The sequence below is a fragment of the Convolutriloba macropyga genome, chromosome 9 (assembly GCF_964194025.1).
Source record: "Convolutriloba macropyga chromosome 9, txConMacr16.3, whole genome shotgun sequence".
Lineage (NCBI taxonomy): Eukaryota > Metazoa > Xenacoelomorpha > Acoela > Convolutidae > Convolutriloba > Convolutriloba macropyga.
This window is the reverse complement of record NC_134476.1, coordinates 11,363,058-11,377,533: the sequence shown is the minus strand read 5'-3', so window position 1 is coordinate 11,377,533 and position 14,476 is coordinate 11,363,058. Positions and strand designations below refer to the sequence as shown.

The window sequence follows — 14,476 nt, the reverse complement described above, 5'->3', positions numbered from 1 at the left end:
CACGAATCATTTTTACGATAATGTTACAAGTCAACATAAAAATAACACCAAACTTTCTCAGACGTCTAAAAATCAGGGAAAACAATTATGAAAACTAGTAATATATAAGCTAAAAAACACTTACTTAAAAAATGAAACCTCAATGAAGAATGATTTTAATTCACTAGAAAGAAGAAGCGACCCCACTTTGCTGAAATTAAGCTGCACGTTAACTGAAATCAGATAAAAAATCACAAAGCTCAAAAAATTCATTTTTTTTTCAGAACATTTTTTCGAAAGCTATAAAACCCATATACATCTAACTGAAAACACTGGAAAATTTAATTTGTAACTCCGAGCAAAGTCAACTTGTCATTATTCAGATTATGTCAAAAGAATAGAAAACAACAACGAATACAAGCAGAACTCAAACTTTGTAAAGCAAACGCAACGTTGAAATCTAAGAAATGTGAGCTTTTCACTGAATTTATAATATAGGATATGTTGATAGGCACAGGACATTGTGTCAGCACTTTTCAAGTTTGTTCTTACGGAAAAATAAACAAAGCTAGTTAAAGAAGCACATTTGGTGCCCTTTTTGATGAAAAAATTTAGCCAAATTTTAAACAAAAATGCATATCAAACAGTTCAGCAAAACTCCTTTGTCTATAAATGCAAAAATAAAATCTCCATCACTGACAAATTAAACGTGTTTTTAGCAAAATTGATGAAAACTTAAGCAAAATCACAGAAATTATTAACAAAACGAACGGAAATCAGGCAAATGTTCGCAAATTTTCCCCTCTCGATAACTTTATGATAAGAAAAATTGGACGGGCATTCTAACACCCACAATTGTGCAATGACTATATCGATCGGCCAATATTGACAGAACAAAATAAACCAAGCTGAGAAGATGGATCCTCCCCACAGTGGTGGGCAGAACAATGACCCTCCAGATAATGAAAAAGTTTCAAAAGTTTTACTTCCATTGAAAAAACATTTTCAAAATGTTGAAGTATATTCTGCTAATTGAAAGCACGCGGAATAAACAAATTTGATTATAGTAGTTGAAAAACTCATCATCAAACGTTACCCAGGCTGAGGCCCCAGAAGGACTGAAGTATGTCCAGAAGGAAGGCGAAGTTTGAGTTGGTCTAGACATACCAGTTGCCGTCTGGCACTTAAACCTGGGCAAGCACTTCTCGATACAACAATACGAGGTGGCCTCTGTACCAAATAAAGTAGATCATTTGTTCCATTCTACCAAATTAATACTACAAAACGGATCCTAATACCTATAGAAAGGACGCTACAGTGAGCGATATGGCGAGAAAGGAAAAATTATAGTAATAGGCAATTATTAAATGCCATTGTTCTTTGTCGACCATTTTTGCAAATTATCGTTATATCATTTCATGCTACGGGCGCTTTCGAATAATGGGGAAGAACGTGTGATAAAAAATATTAGCAAAAAAATATCCACAAATACTGTCATCTGCGCTACCGTTATCCGTTAGTAACCGTTAAAATTAGTCCTAACTTTATAAAGTTTGTTTCTATTCTTTATAAAATTAGCCCTAAGTGAATTAGTCCTAATGAATTAGTGCCAACCAGTACAATAGACGACTTCTTTTGAATCAGAGTCAACGCTGTTCGGGCTGCTACACGGAGTCGTTCCAGAACCCACTTCTGTGACAACTTGTAACGTATACTCAACTCCAGCTGTCAAACCAGTGACCTCAAGGTCAGTCGAGGTCGGGTCACCTTGTTGTCGGGTAAAAGTTGGGTTCGAATCGGGGTTGATACTGATTATGGCAAAAGTGTCGATGTTGGAACTGCCTGGAGTTGAAATTCCACTTCCGTTGACGATGATGGAGTTTGTGGTCGAGGCCAGGGTTGAAACGACTGGAACATCTGGCTCTAAAATTAACAAGTCCGTAGCCAAAATAATTCTGTAGTTTTGGTTCTTCGCTGTACTCCAACTTTGATTCTACTTTGAGAGGTTGATTTCTAAAACATAGGTTGCAAATGTATCATTATGACATTAATTTAAAGTCGAGTATTATTCTCATTTTCAGCTCAAATAAACTTTGTGGAACAAGCTTTCTATCTGAGCTGATTATCAACTAGAGGTGACGGGTTTCAATTAATGTAGTTTATGGGAAAAATATAATAACAAAAAATTATCTGTAGTAATCCTAGACAATCTATTCTGTTTTTGTCAGGAAATAAAAAATTTTTACTCGCCAACAAAAATTTAAAAAGTTTAAAAAATATTTCTCACTTGTGCACACGTCATTGACCAACGTCTCAGCGCTAACTTGATCAGCACTGCAAATATTCACAACGTTCACGAATCCCAAATCATAACTGGTTCCGGCAGCCAGTCCAGTTATTGTCATGTTGGCATTAGCGGCTGCAACTGCTATACCAGACACAACCCCAGCTACATTGGGTAAAATTGAGTTTAATTTGTAATTTCCTGTTGTTCCGCTGGCTGCTACTACGTTGTTCACTTCTGCGGCTACCACTATTGAGACGTTTGAAACCCCGAAGACATCGACTGCGGGACTCCCGGTGAAGTTAAGCTGGTCAGGTACTAAAGTAAATATCTGTGGAATTATAAGCAAGTAAAGTGCCAAATATAGCTTACCTTCTAGAAATAGTCGCACCTTACAGACCAAATAAAAGGATAAAAAATGTTAAATTTTTTTATCCACTTCAACAATGTATTAGGATACAAAAGTGGAAACCAGCTAAATAAATGAGTGATGATGATTTTGCTCAACTATAGGTAGGCATTTCTAAGGTACAAGGTTCTAAAACTTTTTTCCCATGATGTGCCACAACTTTTTTACACGATATCTTAAAATTTAAACAAGAATCAACCAAATTTTTCATTTCATGAGAATAAATTGCAGTCGATTGATTGTTAAATTACTAAGTTATGGCTTGCATAATAAAATATAAGAATTTTGTATAGTCGATCTAAGAAATGGCAAGCCGGGACAAATATGATATAGCTCTCAGTTAAAAAATTGGTTCTAATCCTTAGAGATACCCGTATAACTAATGAAACATCAAAAATGCAGCACAAAAAATGCTTTCATGTCATATCAAAAACAATAAGTTCAACAAAGGAACAGTGTCATTGACTTTCGGTTGACCCTATTTCAAAAAATTTTGATATCCACATAACTTAATCACAGTTTTCCTCATCTAATTTTTGTGAATTTTATAGTATAAACCAGCGAAGGACACGCAGGTCACAAATTAAAACAATTCCTGGGCTGAACGCAATAAATAAGCTAAGCTTAGCTATCAAGTCATACATAGCTGAGTAAAATTTTAGCAAGAACAGTAAGATCATAAATAGTTTCTTTGTGAACGTTAAAAGATCTTTAAACAGAAAAATTTGACAAAAACACAAAAATTGTCAAAACTCTTTTCGGTGTTAACTTCATCAGAATTTGATTTTATTTTTTAAATGTCAGATATGCAAAACTTACGCTCATAAAATGACATTATTATCTGTTAAACGTAACAAACTATTTAAGAAACTTATTTTGTCTCGGAAAATCGAGTAAGAACATAAAAACCTAAATTGTTTTGTTCTACCATTGATCAATCCCAAACAAACCAAAGCGATGAGAAATTTTATTTTCTTTCTTTTCTCTGCAAAGCATAGTTAAGTACCACCATCCCCCAATAGCCAAACATCAAAAAGACAAATTTTCTCACTTTTTATCATGACATAATTGTTTTGTTAACTGTTGTCCTGGAGGTATATGGTTTTTTTGGGAGCACTTCTTAACATTCTGTTAGCAATGAACCTACAGCAACTATACAAAAGTTACTTCATCAAATAGAAAAAATGTTGGTTTACGCATCTTACCAACAACTGAAAGATCATACTTATTTAAGAACTTCATGTTAACTGTTTTAAAGTCATATGATTCATAATAATCACTCCAGGAGAATAATTATATTTATTATATAAAAATATACAAGTTCTTTGTATAATTAATAAAAATGTTCATCATGGCATTTTGGCAACATATGAAAAACATATGAAAATCAAATCGGAAAAACTAAAAAATGTTATCCGTGTTGATATCACAAAGTTGATGTAATCATATTATGTTATTCTATATATGAAATTATTTGTAAACAAAAAATACAATCGACTCCATCTTGTATATAAAACGAGTTCTTCCGCGACGTCAATCACATCAAGAAAAGAACATTAAGTCTCAACTAATACTTACTTGTATGACCTATGAACAGAATTATAACCGATTCATGATTTTGACGGGGTCCAAGTGTCTGAGTCAAGGTTTTTATTTGATTAATTTTCGACAAAAAACGCAGAAGCCGAGCAATAAGTGCAACAAAATTGTAATCATGCATAAAAAAATACTTGTTGCAAACATGAATAATGGAATTCAATCTACTGCTAATTGGTAAATTTCTAAGAGCTTCAAAACGAATATCCAAGTGTTAGATAACCAATTATTTTCTTCCAATTCTAGAGCAGCAGAATCTGGTTTTTCATAACGTACTGCAACTCATCGGGCAAATTTTGAAACCTTTGAAACTATCTTACTGTGCTTGATTAAATGCTTGTGCTGGCCAGTTGCAGAACTATGACAAATGAACATAAACCGATTGAGGTCGGACGAATTGCTCTTGATCGCCTTGTGCGGCAAGCAATTTAAAAGGTAGGCATAGTTTTTTATGGTGCGAAAAACGTCTGTCTTGGGATGGGATCCAACCCGCAATCTCTCTGAAAAAAGTCGGAGAAATTTGCCTCTGCATCACACGCTATGTACCTTCATCCCTCGCAATCAGTTTAATTTTAGCAAGAGACTTAATTTCAGAATGCGCGCAATTCAACTCATTCCATAAAAATCAAAAAGTCCAGCGTGTAAAAGTCACTCGAGAAGTGAAATCAAAAGAATGTTGCAGAAAGAAACGACCAAGCAGAAATTTTGCATAAAAAAAGACACACGTTTACAATTATTGCTTCAAACTTCGTTCAAGAGCAATTAATTCCGCCTTCTTTTCAATTTCAGTTTCAAAATCTTTGAACCTGTACAGTATACAGCATCTTGTGGTTCTGAGTCAACACTATTAGGGTTGCTACAAGGTGTCGCTCCCTTTCCAACTTCAGTTACAACTTTCAACGTGTACTCCACTCCTGCGGTCAGACCCGTGACCTCCAAGTCAGTGGTCGTTGGGTCACCCTCTTGACGGCTGAAAGTTGGACTGGAATCGGGCGATATGCTGATGATTGCAAAGTTGTCGAAGTTGGATCCACTTGGAGTCGAGATCCCGCTTCCATTGACAACGATTGAGCTGGTTGTGGAAGCAAACGTGGCAACTATTGGCGTGTCGGGCTCTAAAATCAACCACAATTACCCAAAATGACTTTTCAACTTTGTTAGTTAACTTTGACCCCATTAGTGTAAACATCATTATGAGGTGACTATGTTTTATCACTTTAAACAGAAGTTCATGATTAGATTTCACAAACATCAAAAGTTAATAAATTTTAACTTTATGACATGATATAAACTCCCAATGTGATATAATCTCTTAATAGGTGATCAAATAAAAAAGTACAACTGTGTTTAGTAAACCTAGAACCTCTAATCTGTTTTTTAAGAAAAAATAAAATTGTTAGACATCAACAAATTTTTTTTAAAAAATGAAGATAATTCTCACTTGTGCACACGTCATTGACCAAAGTCTCAGCGCTCACTTGATCAGCACTGCAAATATTCACAACGTTCACGAATCCCAAATCATAACTGGTTCCAGCATCAAGACCCGATATGGTCATGTTGACATTAGCAGCTACAGCGGGCGTAGCAGATACAACCCCGGCTACATTGGGCGAAATTGAGTTCAACTTGTAACTGCCTATCGGCCCGCTCGCTGCACCCACGTTGTTTACTTCTGCAGCTACGACAATTGAGTTGTTAGAGTTAGCAAATATATCAACTGCGGGGCTTCCGGCGAAGTTCAGCACATCTGGCACTAATCACATTATCCTGGGTTCACCCATTTTATAAATCAGAAACAAGATTTTTAAAGTTATATCCATCGCAATGAACAGTACAGAAAGGAGTTTTGAAAAATTGAGGTTCAAGGCAGATATGGAATAGGAATGCATAAAATTTCAAAAGATGCCAGTGCTTTTCTGATTCAGTCTTAAATATAGTGGCTTATTTATTCCTGCAGCATAGAATCAATGTAATAAATTCACGGCAACGATTTGATGACAAACAAGAAGAGTTTCTTATAGGTAAGAAATTTTACATTTCGTCACTTTACTAACAAAATTGTTATCTAACTTTTGAAACATTATAGACATTACAATAGTTTCACAAATTTAATGACTGTTAGTTAACATTTATATTTAATAGATTAGAAATTGAAATAAAAGTAGAAAAATTGAAAGAAATATGATGAAAAAAAAATCACTTCAAAGTCTTATGTTCATGAGAGCTGTGTGCTGACTATAGTGATTATTTTGGAAGAAATGATTTAAAATTACAGTTGAGTTTTGATAAACATTGTAATGTTAAGTTTGAAAAATATTTTCTTCCGTTAACCATTACAACCATATTTTAAGCGCGACCCGTTTGTTTTTTTTTGCAGGTTCGTTCACTCCCACCTTATGAGACGGACTATAGTTACAACTATAAATTTTCAACATTAACGAGCAGTTCAAAGATCAGATGTAAATTTTAAAATATGCAGATGTCAGCATTTTGTTGTTCATTTGGCGGTCTGGAGTCTATCAAACGGTTGCTTGCGTCGGATTATTATTGGAAAGCTGATATTGCATCAGAAATTAAAAGCAACTACGTATCACTTATAGACCGTAGCATAAAATTGATGCCCTGGCGGATGCGTCAAAGGTCATAGTTTAAATTTCAAACGTGCACAGATCAGCACGTCATTGTTCATTTGCAGATCGGGAGTTTGTTGAACGTTCAATTGCATTGCAAGTTTATGTGACCAACTACAGTCGGTACAACAAAATTGAAGAGCTATCAGATATCAGCTATCAAAATACTGATGCTTACCTACTTGAATCAAATTTTTCTAACAATCTTGCGTAACAACTTTATGAGACTAACTATAGCATGTCCCATAAAGTTGTAACACAACCGGGGAGATCATATATGATTTGTAGTAATCTAACTAGGTCAAATATGATTTGTATGATTTCTTAGTAGACATACAAAGATCATAAATGGGTCTATTTTACAAAATTCATTCAAAAAAATGAAAAGTTATAAACTGTATATAATTTTTGTTTTCGGTAGAAATTGCAAAAAATTTTTATTGGAAATCATACAAGATCATATATGGTACAGAAAACTTTGATTGATGTCGAAAATTCCCGTATTAAGTAGTATGAGGGTATTGCGGCTGAGCTTAACAACTCAGAAATCAAATTGAATAGCGCTTCAAGGCCATTTCAAGCCTTGAAGCTAGAATAGTGTGACAAGCGAAATTTAATGCTACATTCTATCGAAGCCAAACGGATTTGTTCATTTTGTTCAACATTTATATTTAGCAACTATTATTAGTACACAATCGTCATTCATGAAGTAAAACTCAAACTCGAACTACCTCAACAACCAGCAAAACAATACTACGACTTAACAGTATTGCATCAGATTCTTTGCGATTGGATTGCGAATCAACCTCTTATTGATACAGAATATTCGACAAAACTTCTACATGGTTAACGAATTTCCCATGACATCAAATTTACACTGAAAAAGTGACGTTATGGAAAAGTGTTCACATTCTGTCGACATCATTATCTACAACCAATCAACAGTTGAATTTGACATGTAAATCCACGTGAATAGCAGCATAAAAGGAGCTTCAAAAACTACCAAAAATCAGTTGAAACTCGTTAATTTTGTCTTGTTAAATTGACATACAGTGCGTATTGAAGCACACTTTCTTGAGCGGTAATTTACTTGTTATCGTGTCTTGTTTCTGTAGATCATATTAGTGATTGTACAGTTTTAACTTTACTTTGACTTGTGAAAAGAGAATTAACTTTGATATTCTCAAAACTTTCCTTCTGAGGAACGAAGTTCCTAAGTAAGAGAAACTTTGTGCAAAGCATAAAGTCAGTTTCTCTTACTGGCTTTAACGAAGCCTAATCTAGTTCAACATTGGTGTTACTGAAACCAATAGAGAGACTTGCTAACATTAAAGTTATTATTCTTGTTCACTTATAGTTACAGTAATTCAGCCCCCTTCTGTAATCTTTGTAGCAGAAAGCTGAAACTTTGCAGAAGTATAGCCAATTCACAGGGCTACAATTTGTTGGAAATAGAATTCCTAAATTCTGTTTATAACTTGAGTTATTAACAAAACTCAACAAAAATTTGATTGTTTCAATTTGAATTATTTTGTTATTCTGAGAGAAACAAGATCGTCATACAGCAAAGCTGAGCGATTAGTTATCAGAAGTAATTGAGCAACAAGTAATGCAACGGTAATCTACAGTATAGCGGATAATACAGTTCACAAAAGTTAACTGCAAAAACACAATATCCGGACAGATTTGAAACCGCTGAAACGAACTGGGCGGTGTAAAGTTTTCCTTGACTTTGATAGGAGAGCAGCCGTTACATTTGGTCCGCCGACCCGGACAGTGGAAGGCAAACTGCTGTCCAATCTGATGAAGAGAGTGCCGAAGGCACTCCCCAAAGAGAATCAAACAAATCAACACCAACAGGCCAGCGAGGCGAACAGAAGAGTGCAATTCAATAAAGAAATTGAAGTCCGAACCCTGCTCAAAGGAAACCAACAAAGCAAAAGCGAACAGCAACCAGGCAAGTCAAGCACAACCAGCAGAGAGGAGCTTCAATCAACAGCTCACAGGTACGATAAGAAGCTTCAAGAGTTAGTGGAAGAAGTTAACACTAAAAGAAGTCTTTGCTACAAAATAATTGAAGACTCAGATCGACCCAACAAACTAAAGGTCCTCTACCAACAGACTATTCACCTTCTAGGAAGAAATACCCAAGCAACTGCAGCGTCGAAACAAGCTTGTGCCCTATCAAGCTAATTTCGTTGAAGAGCATCTGAAAGAAGCAAGGAAGTGCAAAGCAAGTTTGGACTATCATTGGCTTGCATATATAAGCAAAGGCACGCAACCAGAAATGATGAATGCAGAGCAAAGCAAAGTAACCCAAGCAGTGAACGACAGCGAGAGCAACAACAACTACCCAACGGACAACCCAGTTGCTCAAACTGTGCAAAATGGAGCAACAGCAAGTGGCCAAGAGACGGAGAATGTTTCGGAAACATCGTCAGCAAAGCAAAGGCGAGAGGAAAGGATGAAGAAATTCAATATCGAATTCGAAACCAAGATGCGACTGGAACAAGCACGGTTTGAGCGAAGGAGGCTAGAGCTGGAAATGCAAATGAAGGAACTGGAAACCAAGCATCAACTACTGGAGGAAGAGCGCGAGCTAGAGCGCAAAGTGAAGAGAACAGCATTAGACAACGATGATGCTCGTTCCCAATCAACTGGTGCTCGAGACAAATCACCCTTCAACTGGACCCCCAGGAAGAGAGATGTCTCTGACTGGGCCAGCAGAATTGACAACCTTCTAACACCAGATCGATCAACTGCTCGCTTCGAAGTAACCCCTGAAATGAACAGGCAAAGTCACTTCTCACGATATCGCAATTCACGAGACCGATCCTTAAGTGTTGAAGACCGAGACGGTTCCCCCAGAGCTGGTCGATTACGATACAACACTGGCTATTCAGGTAGTAGTAGCCTACCAAAGCTGAAGTTGAACAACTTCGATGGGAACCCTCTCGAATGGCCGGAGTGGTCTAGTATGTTCATTGCTACAGTGGATCAACGACCAATACCAGACTCAGAGAAGATGAGCCATCTAAAGACTCTACTGACAGGCAAGGCAAGGTCAGCAACCTCTGGAATGGGCTATTCTGGACAGTTCTATGGTGCTGCATGGAGCATTCTGGAGAGGAAATTTGGAAGGCCTCATGTGATCATTGATGCACAACTGGAGAGTCTCCGCAAAGCAAGTCAGGTGAAACCTCACGACTCAACAGGTCTGATCAGTTTCTCAGTTATTGCTTCGAACTTTGCGAATGTGCTCAAAGAGTACAAGCAGATTGGTGATCTGCAATCAAGCTCGACACTCTATATGGCAGTAGATAAACTACCCCAAGTTCTCAAAGAGAAGTGGTGGTTCTATGTTGATGATAAAGATGAAGATTGGCCTGATCTGATTATATTTGAAAGGTGGCTATCTAGGATAGCATTCGTGCACGAAGGGTTTTCAGCTTTCAAGGGACAGCGAAGAGAAGAAGACCGAAGAAGCACAAATAGAGACAAACGGTTCTCGAAAACGTCGAACTTCAGTGCAAGTTCCAACGTGAAAGAAACGAAGCAAACGCAAAGTGATCACTGTCCACTAGCTGATGGCACCCATAAAATATGGAACTGTCCACTATTCATGAACATGAGTGTGAATGATCGGTACGCAGCAGTGAGGAAGCAACGCTTATGTTACGGATGTCTAGGCAAAGGGCATGCAATCAAAGATTGTAAAGTCAATGCGTGCGGCATCAATGGATGCATCAAGAAGCACAACCGATTGCTGCACTCAGAAAACCAAATGGACGAGGGCAATCACGCAGTCAACGTAAGCGCAGCAACAATAAACCAGAGTAACGAAGTTACTAGCTTTCTTCAGATAGTTCCTGTCTCAATACAGAGCGGTGGCAACAGGCTGAACACATATGCTTTCCTTGATAGTGCATCAACGGTTTCATTCATTGATCAAAGTGTGCAAGAAGTTACGAGCCTAAGGCACCGATGTGACGCTCAACATAGCTGGCATACACGGAACGAAGGATCTGAAGACAGAAAAGGTTCCTCTAAAAATAAAGGGAGTACATTCAAAGGTGCATTCAATCGAAGCGTTTGCACACCCCCTCAATCTCCTTGGGAAACACAAACTACAACTACAACAAGCTGAAGGAAAGCTTCAACCACTTGAGTGTTTTACCCAACAGAAGCTTCAACTTGATGGAAGTTGTCATCATCCTTGGTCAAGATGCTTATGAGCTACAACGACCATTGGACTACAAGATAGGAACACAAACTGAACCTTTCGCCGTTCTAACAGAGCTAGGATGGGTAGTCAGTGGACCCATGACGGGCAAAAGAAGACAAAATATTTGTCATTTCGCCTTCACAGAAGATGTGAAAGTGGCTGAGAATATCCAAACCTGGTGGGACATAGAAACCTATACTTCCAAAATCAACGTCGTCAGTCATTCAAAGAAGGAACTGCAGGCACAGAAGATGCTAGAGATTACGACGAAGTTCACAGGCGTGCGGTACGAAGTGGGAATGCTGTGGATTGAACCAGAGCCAAACCTACCGAACAACTACAGCTCAGCCCTGGGTCAGCTTTACTCACTGGAGCGAAGATTCCAAAGGGACCCAAACTTGAAGAGTTTGTATCGACAGTCAATAGTTAAAGATGTAGAAAAAGGATTCGTAAAGATATTGGACGAGTCCTAAGTGAAAAGCCCCTTCGGGAAAGAATGGTATTTGCCCCACCATCCAGTGCTAAACCCGAACAAGCCTGGCAAAGTAAGACGTGTTTGCAATGCCGCATCAAAGTCCAAAGACATATGCCAAAATGATAAGCTACTAGCAGGACCTGATCTGCTACACGGCTTGATTGGAACAATATTCAGATTCCGTGACGGACCAATAGCCCTAACAGCCGACATCGAATCGATGTTTCTACAAGTGCAAGTTCCCGAACAGGATCGAAGTTGCTTGAGGTTTTTATGGCGTCCAAGAACTAACGAACCTGTTCAGATATACGAATATCAGCGTCACGTATTTGGAGCTAAAAGTTCTCCAACTTGTGCAAACTATGCTCTCAAGCGAGTGGGACTGGACAACGAACAAGAGTATCCAATAGCAACCAAGGCAATACAAAACAACTTCTACATGGATGATTTCATCAAATCAGTAGAAACCCCGGAGGAAGCAATTGAAGTCTTCAATCAACTACAACCTCTTCTCTCATAACATGGATTTGAATTGAAGAGGTGGATAAGCAACAGCGATGCAGTTATCGAAGCAATCCCAGAGGACTTGAAGTCAATCAGCAACACGAAGCAAGTCGAAGTGGAACCCAGCACGGAGGGATCTTCAGTGCTAGGACTACACTGGACCGTTACTGATGACAACCTTCAAGTGTGTAGAGGTACCAATAAGGAAGTGGAAACCCCTATAACCCAGAGGAAGATTCTGTCACTGGTATCTTCAGTATTGGACCCGATCGGATTGTTTGCTCCGTTCAGTGTTAATATGAGACGACTTCTGAAAGGCATCTGGACTAAGAACGGACAACAATGGGACAACCAAGTGGAGCCTAGTGAAGAAGAAGAATTCCTGAGATGGAAAGAACAACTTCCAATAGTGGCTGAAACAAGCATCGATAGAAGATACTTCAACAGAGAGAGGGATAAAAACAAGCTTCATGTGTTTGCTGACGCATCTGAAGACACGATGTGTGCAGTGGCCTATCTACGTTCACAACCAAAAGAATACTCAGCTGACTTAGCATTTGTCATTGGAAAATGCAGAGTGGCACCGATGAGGCGTCTTTCAATACCGCGATTGGAATTGCAAGCGGCAGTCATGGCAGTGAGGTTGAAAGAACAGATAGTCAAGGAACATGAAATGAAGATAAATAGTTGCAGTTTTTGGTTAGACTCAACTACGTTGTTACAGTGGATACACAGTTCCCATCGCAAACAACAAGTGTTTGTGGTCAATCGAGTTGCTGAGATACTAGATACAACTGATGTTTCACAGTGGAAACATGTGAGAGGTATCAACAACCCGGCGGACATTGGCACCAGAGCAATCAACATTGAGGAACTCAGGAGAAGTGAGTGGCTCACTGGGCCGGCCTGGTTGAAACGACCAGAAAGTGAATGGCCAGAGCAAGTGAACCTAACCTTTGCATCAGATGAAGAGAATATACCCTCATCAGTTTTCATGATACAGGCTGAAGAGAAGAAAGCTGTTATCCAGTGGGAACGATTCAGTAACTTTAACAGACTAGTAAATACAGTGGCATACGTACAGCGAGCATTGACCAAAGACAAACCTGCAACACTCGTGGTCAACATTGAAGAAAGAGAAAAAGCAAAAGCAATCATCTTCAAGTTACTACAGCGAGAGCAGTTTGGTGAAGAGGTGAAATCTCTCGAACCTGAAAAGGAAATTCCAAAAGGCAGCAAAATCCTACAGTTCTCACCATTCCTAGATGAAGAAGAACTCATTCGAGCCAAAGGCAGAATAGGCAAAAGTCAATTGGACTTCAATGCAAAGCATCCAATTCTGCTACATTGGAAACATCATGCGGTTGAATTATTCTTGCGAAACGAGCACAAGGACAATCAACACGAGGGCACTGTGCTTGTAAGAAACATTGTTCAGCAGAAGATGTGGATACTAGGCATACGAAACGCCTTAAGATCAATTAAGAACAAGTGCGTTACCTGCAGAAAGGGCAGAGCACAAACGATAGCACCAGTAATGGCAGATCTACCCGAAGAGCGGTTAGATGCTTCAACAGCCTTTACAAACGTTGGAGTTGACTACTTTGGCCCTTTCATTGTGAAGATTGGGCGAAGGAACGAAAAGCGATGGTGTTGTCTCTTTACTTGTCTAACTATGAGAGCGGTGCATATAGAAGTGGTACCCAAGTTGGACACAGATAGTTGTCTCAATGCAATAATAAGATTTATTGCGCGAAGAGGCAAACCGAGTACAATCATCAGTGACAACAGGACAAACTTTGTTGGAGCTGAAAGAGAGTTTGCAGAGTACGTTGCGGCATGGAACAAAGAAGGGATCGAAGAACATCTAATTCAACGAGGGATCAGATGAAAGTTCAACCCACCCGCAGCACCTCACTTTGGAGGAGTATGGGAGCGGTTGGTGAGAAGTTGCAAGAAAGCAATGTATGCAGTGTTGGGGAACAGATCAGTCACCGAGGACGTTCTTTCAACAACGATGTGTATTGTTGAGCAGACTTTGAACTCAAGACCTTTGACTCCAGTCAGTTCAGATGTTAACGACTTAGAGGCATTGACCCCCAACCACTTCTTGCTTGGCAACAAGAACGTTTGCTTACCCTATCTACCATGCGCAGAAGAATTTGTTGATCATCGAAAGCTCTTTCGACAAACTCAAGCATATGCAAATCTCATATGGGACAGATTTCGTAAAGAATATCTGCCAACTCTGAATAATCGGCAAAAATGGCGATCTACGGCGAACGAAACCCTTAAAGAAGGCGATCTCGTTTGGTTGATCGAAGACAATGATAAGCGTGGATATTACAATCTAGCTCGAGTTACGGAGACC

The 14,476-nt window shown here is 38.6% G+C and overlaps 1 protein-coding gene across 5 annotated transcripts in view; it reads right to left on the bottom strand.

Moving 5' to 3' along the window:
• The window catches only part of LOC142345599 (uncharacterized), a 306,540-nt gene that overhangs the window by 263,509 nt on the left and 28,555 nt on the right, over nt 1–14,476 (bottom strand). For all 5 annotated transcript variants that reach the window (XM_075397728.1, XM_075397730.1, XM_075397731.1 and 2 more), the window contains 4 exons: nt 5,710–6,024; nt 5,075–5,383; nt 2,267–2,581; nt 1,594–1,902 (listed from right to left, as the gene is read on the bottom strand). In XM_075397728.1, coding sequence (XP_075253843.1) covers nt 1,594–1,902; nt 2,267–2,581; nt 5,075–5,383; nt 5,710–6,024 — 1,248 coding nt within the window. The remainder of the gene's footprint in view (nt 1–1,593; nt 1,903–2,266; nt 2,582–5,074; nt 5,384–5,709; nt 6,025–14,476) is intronic.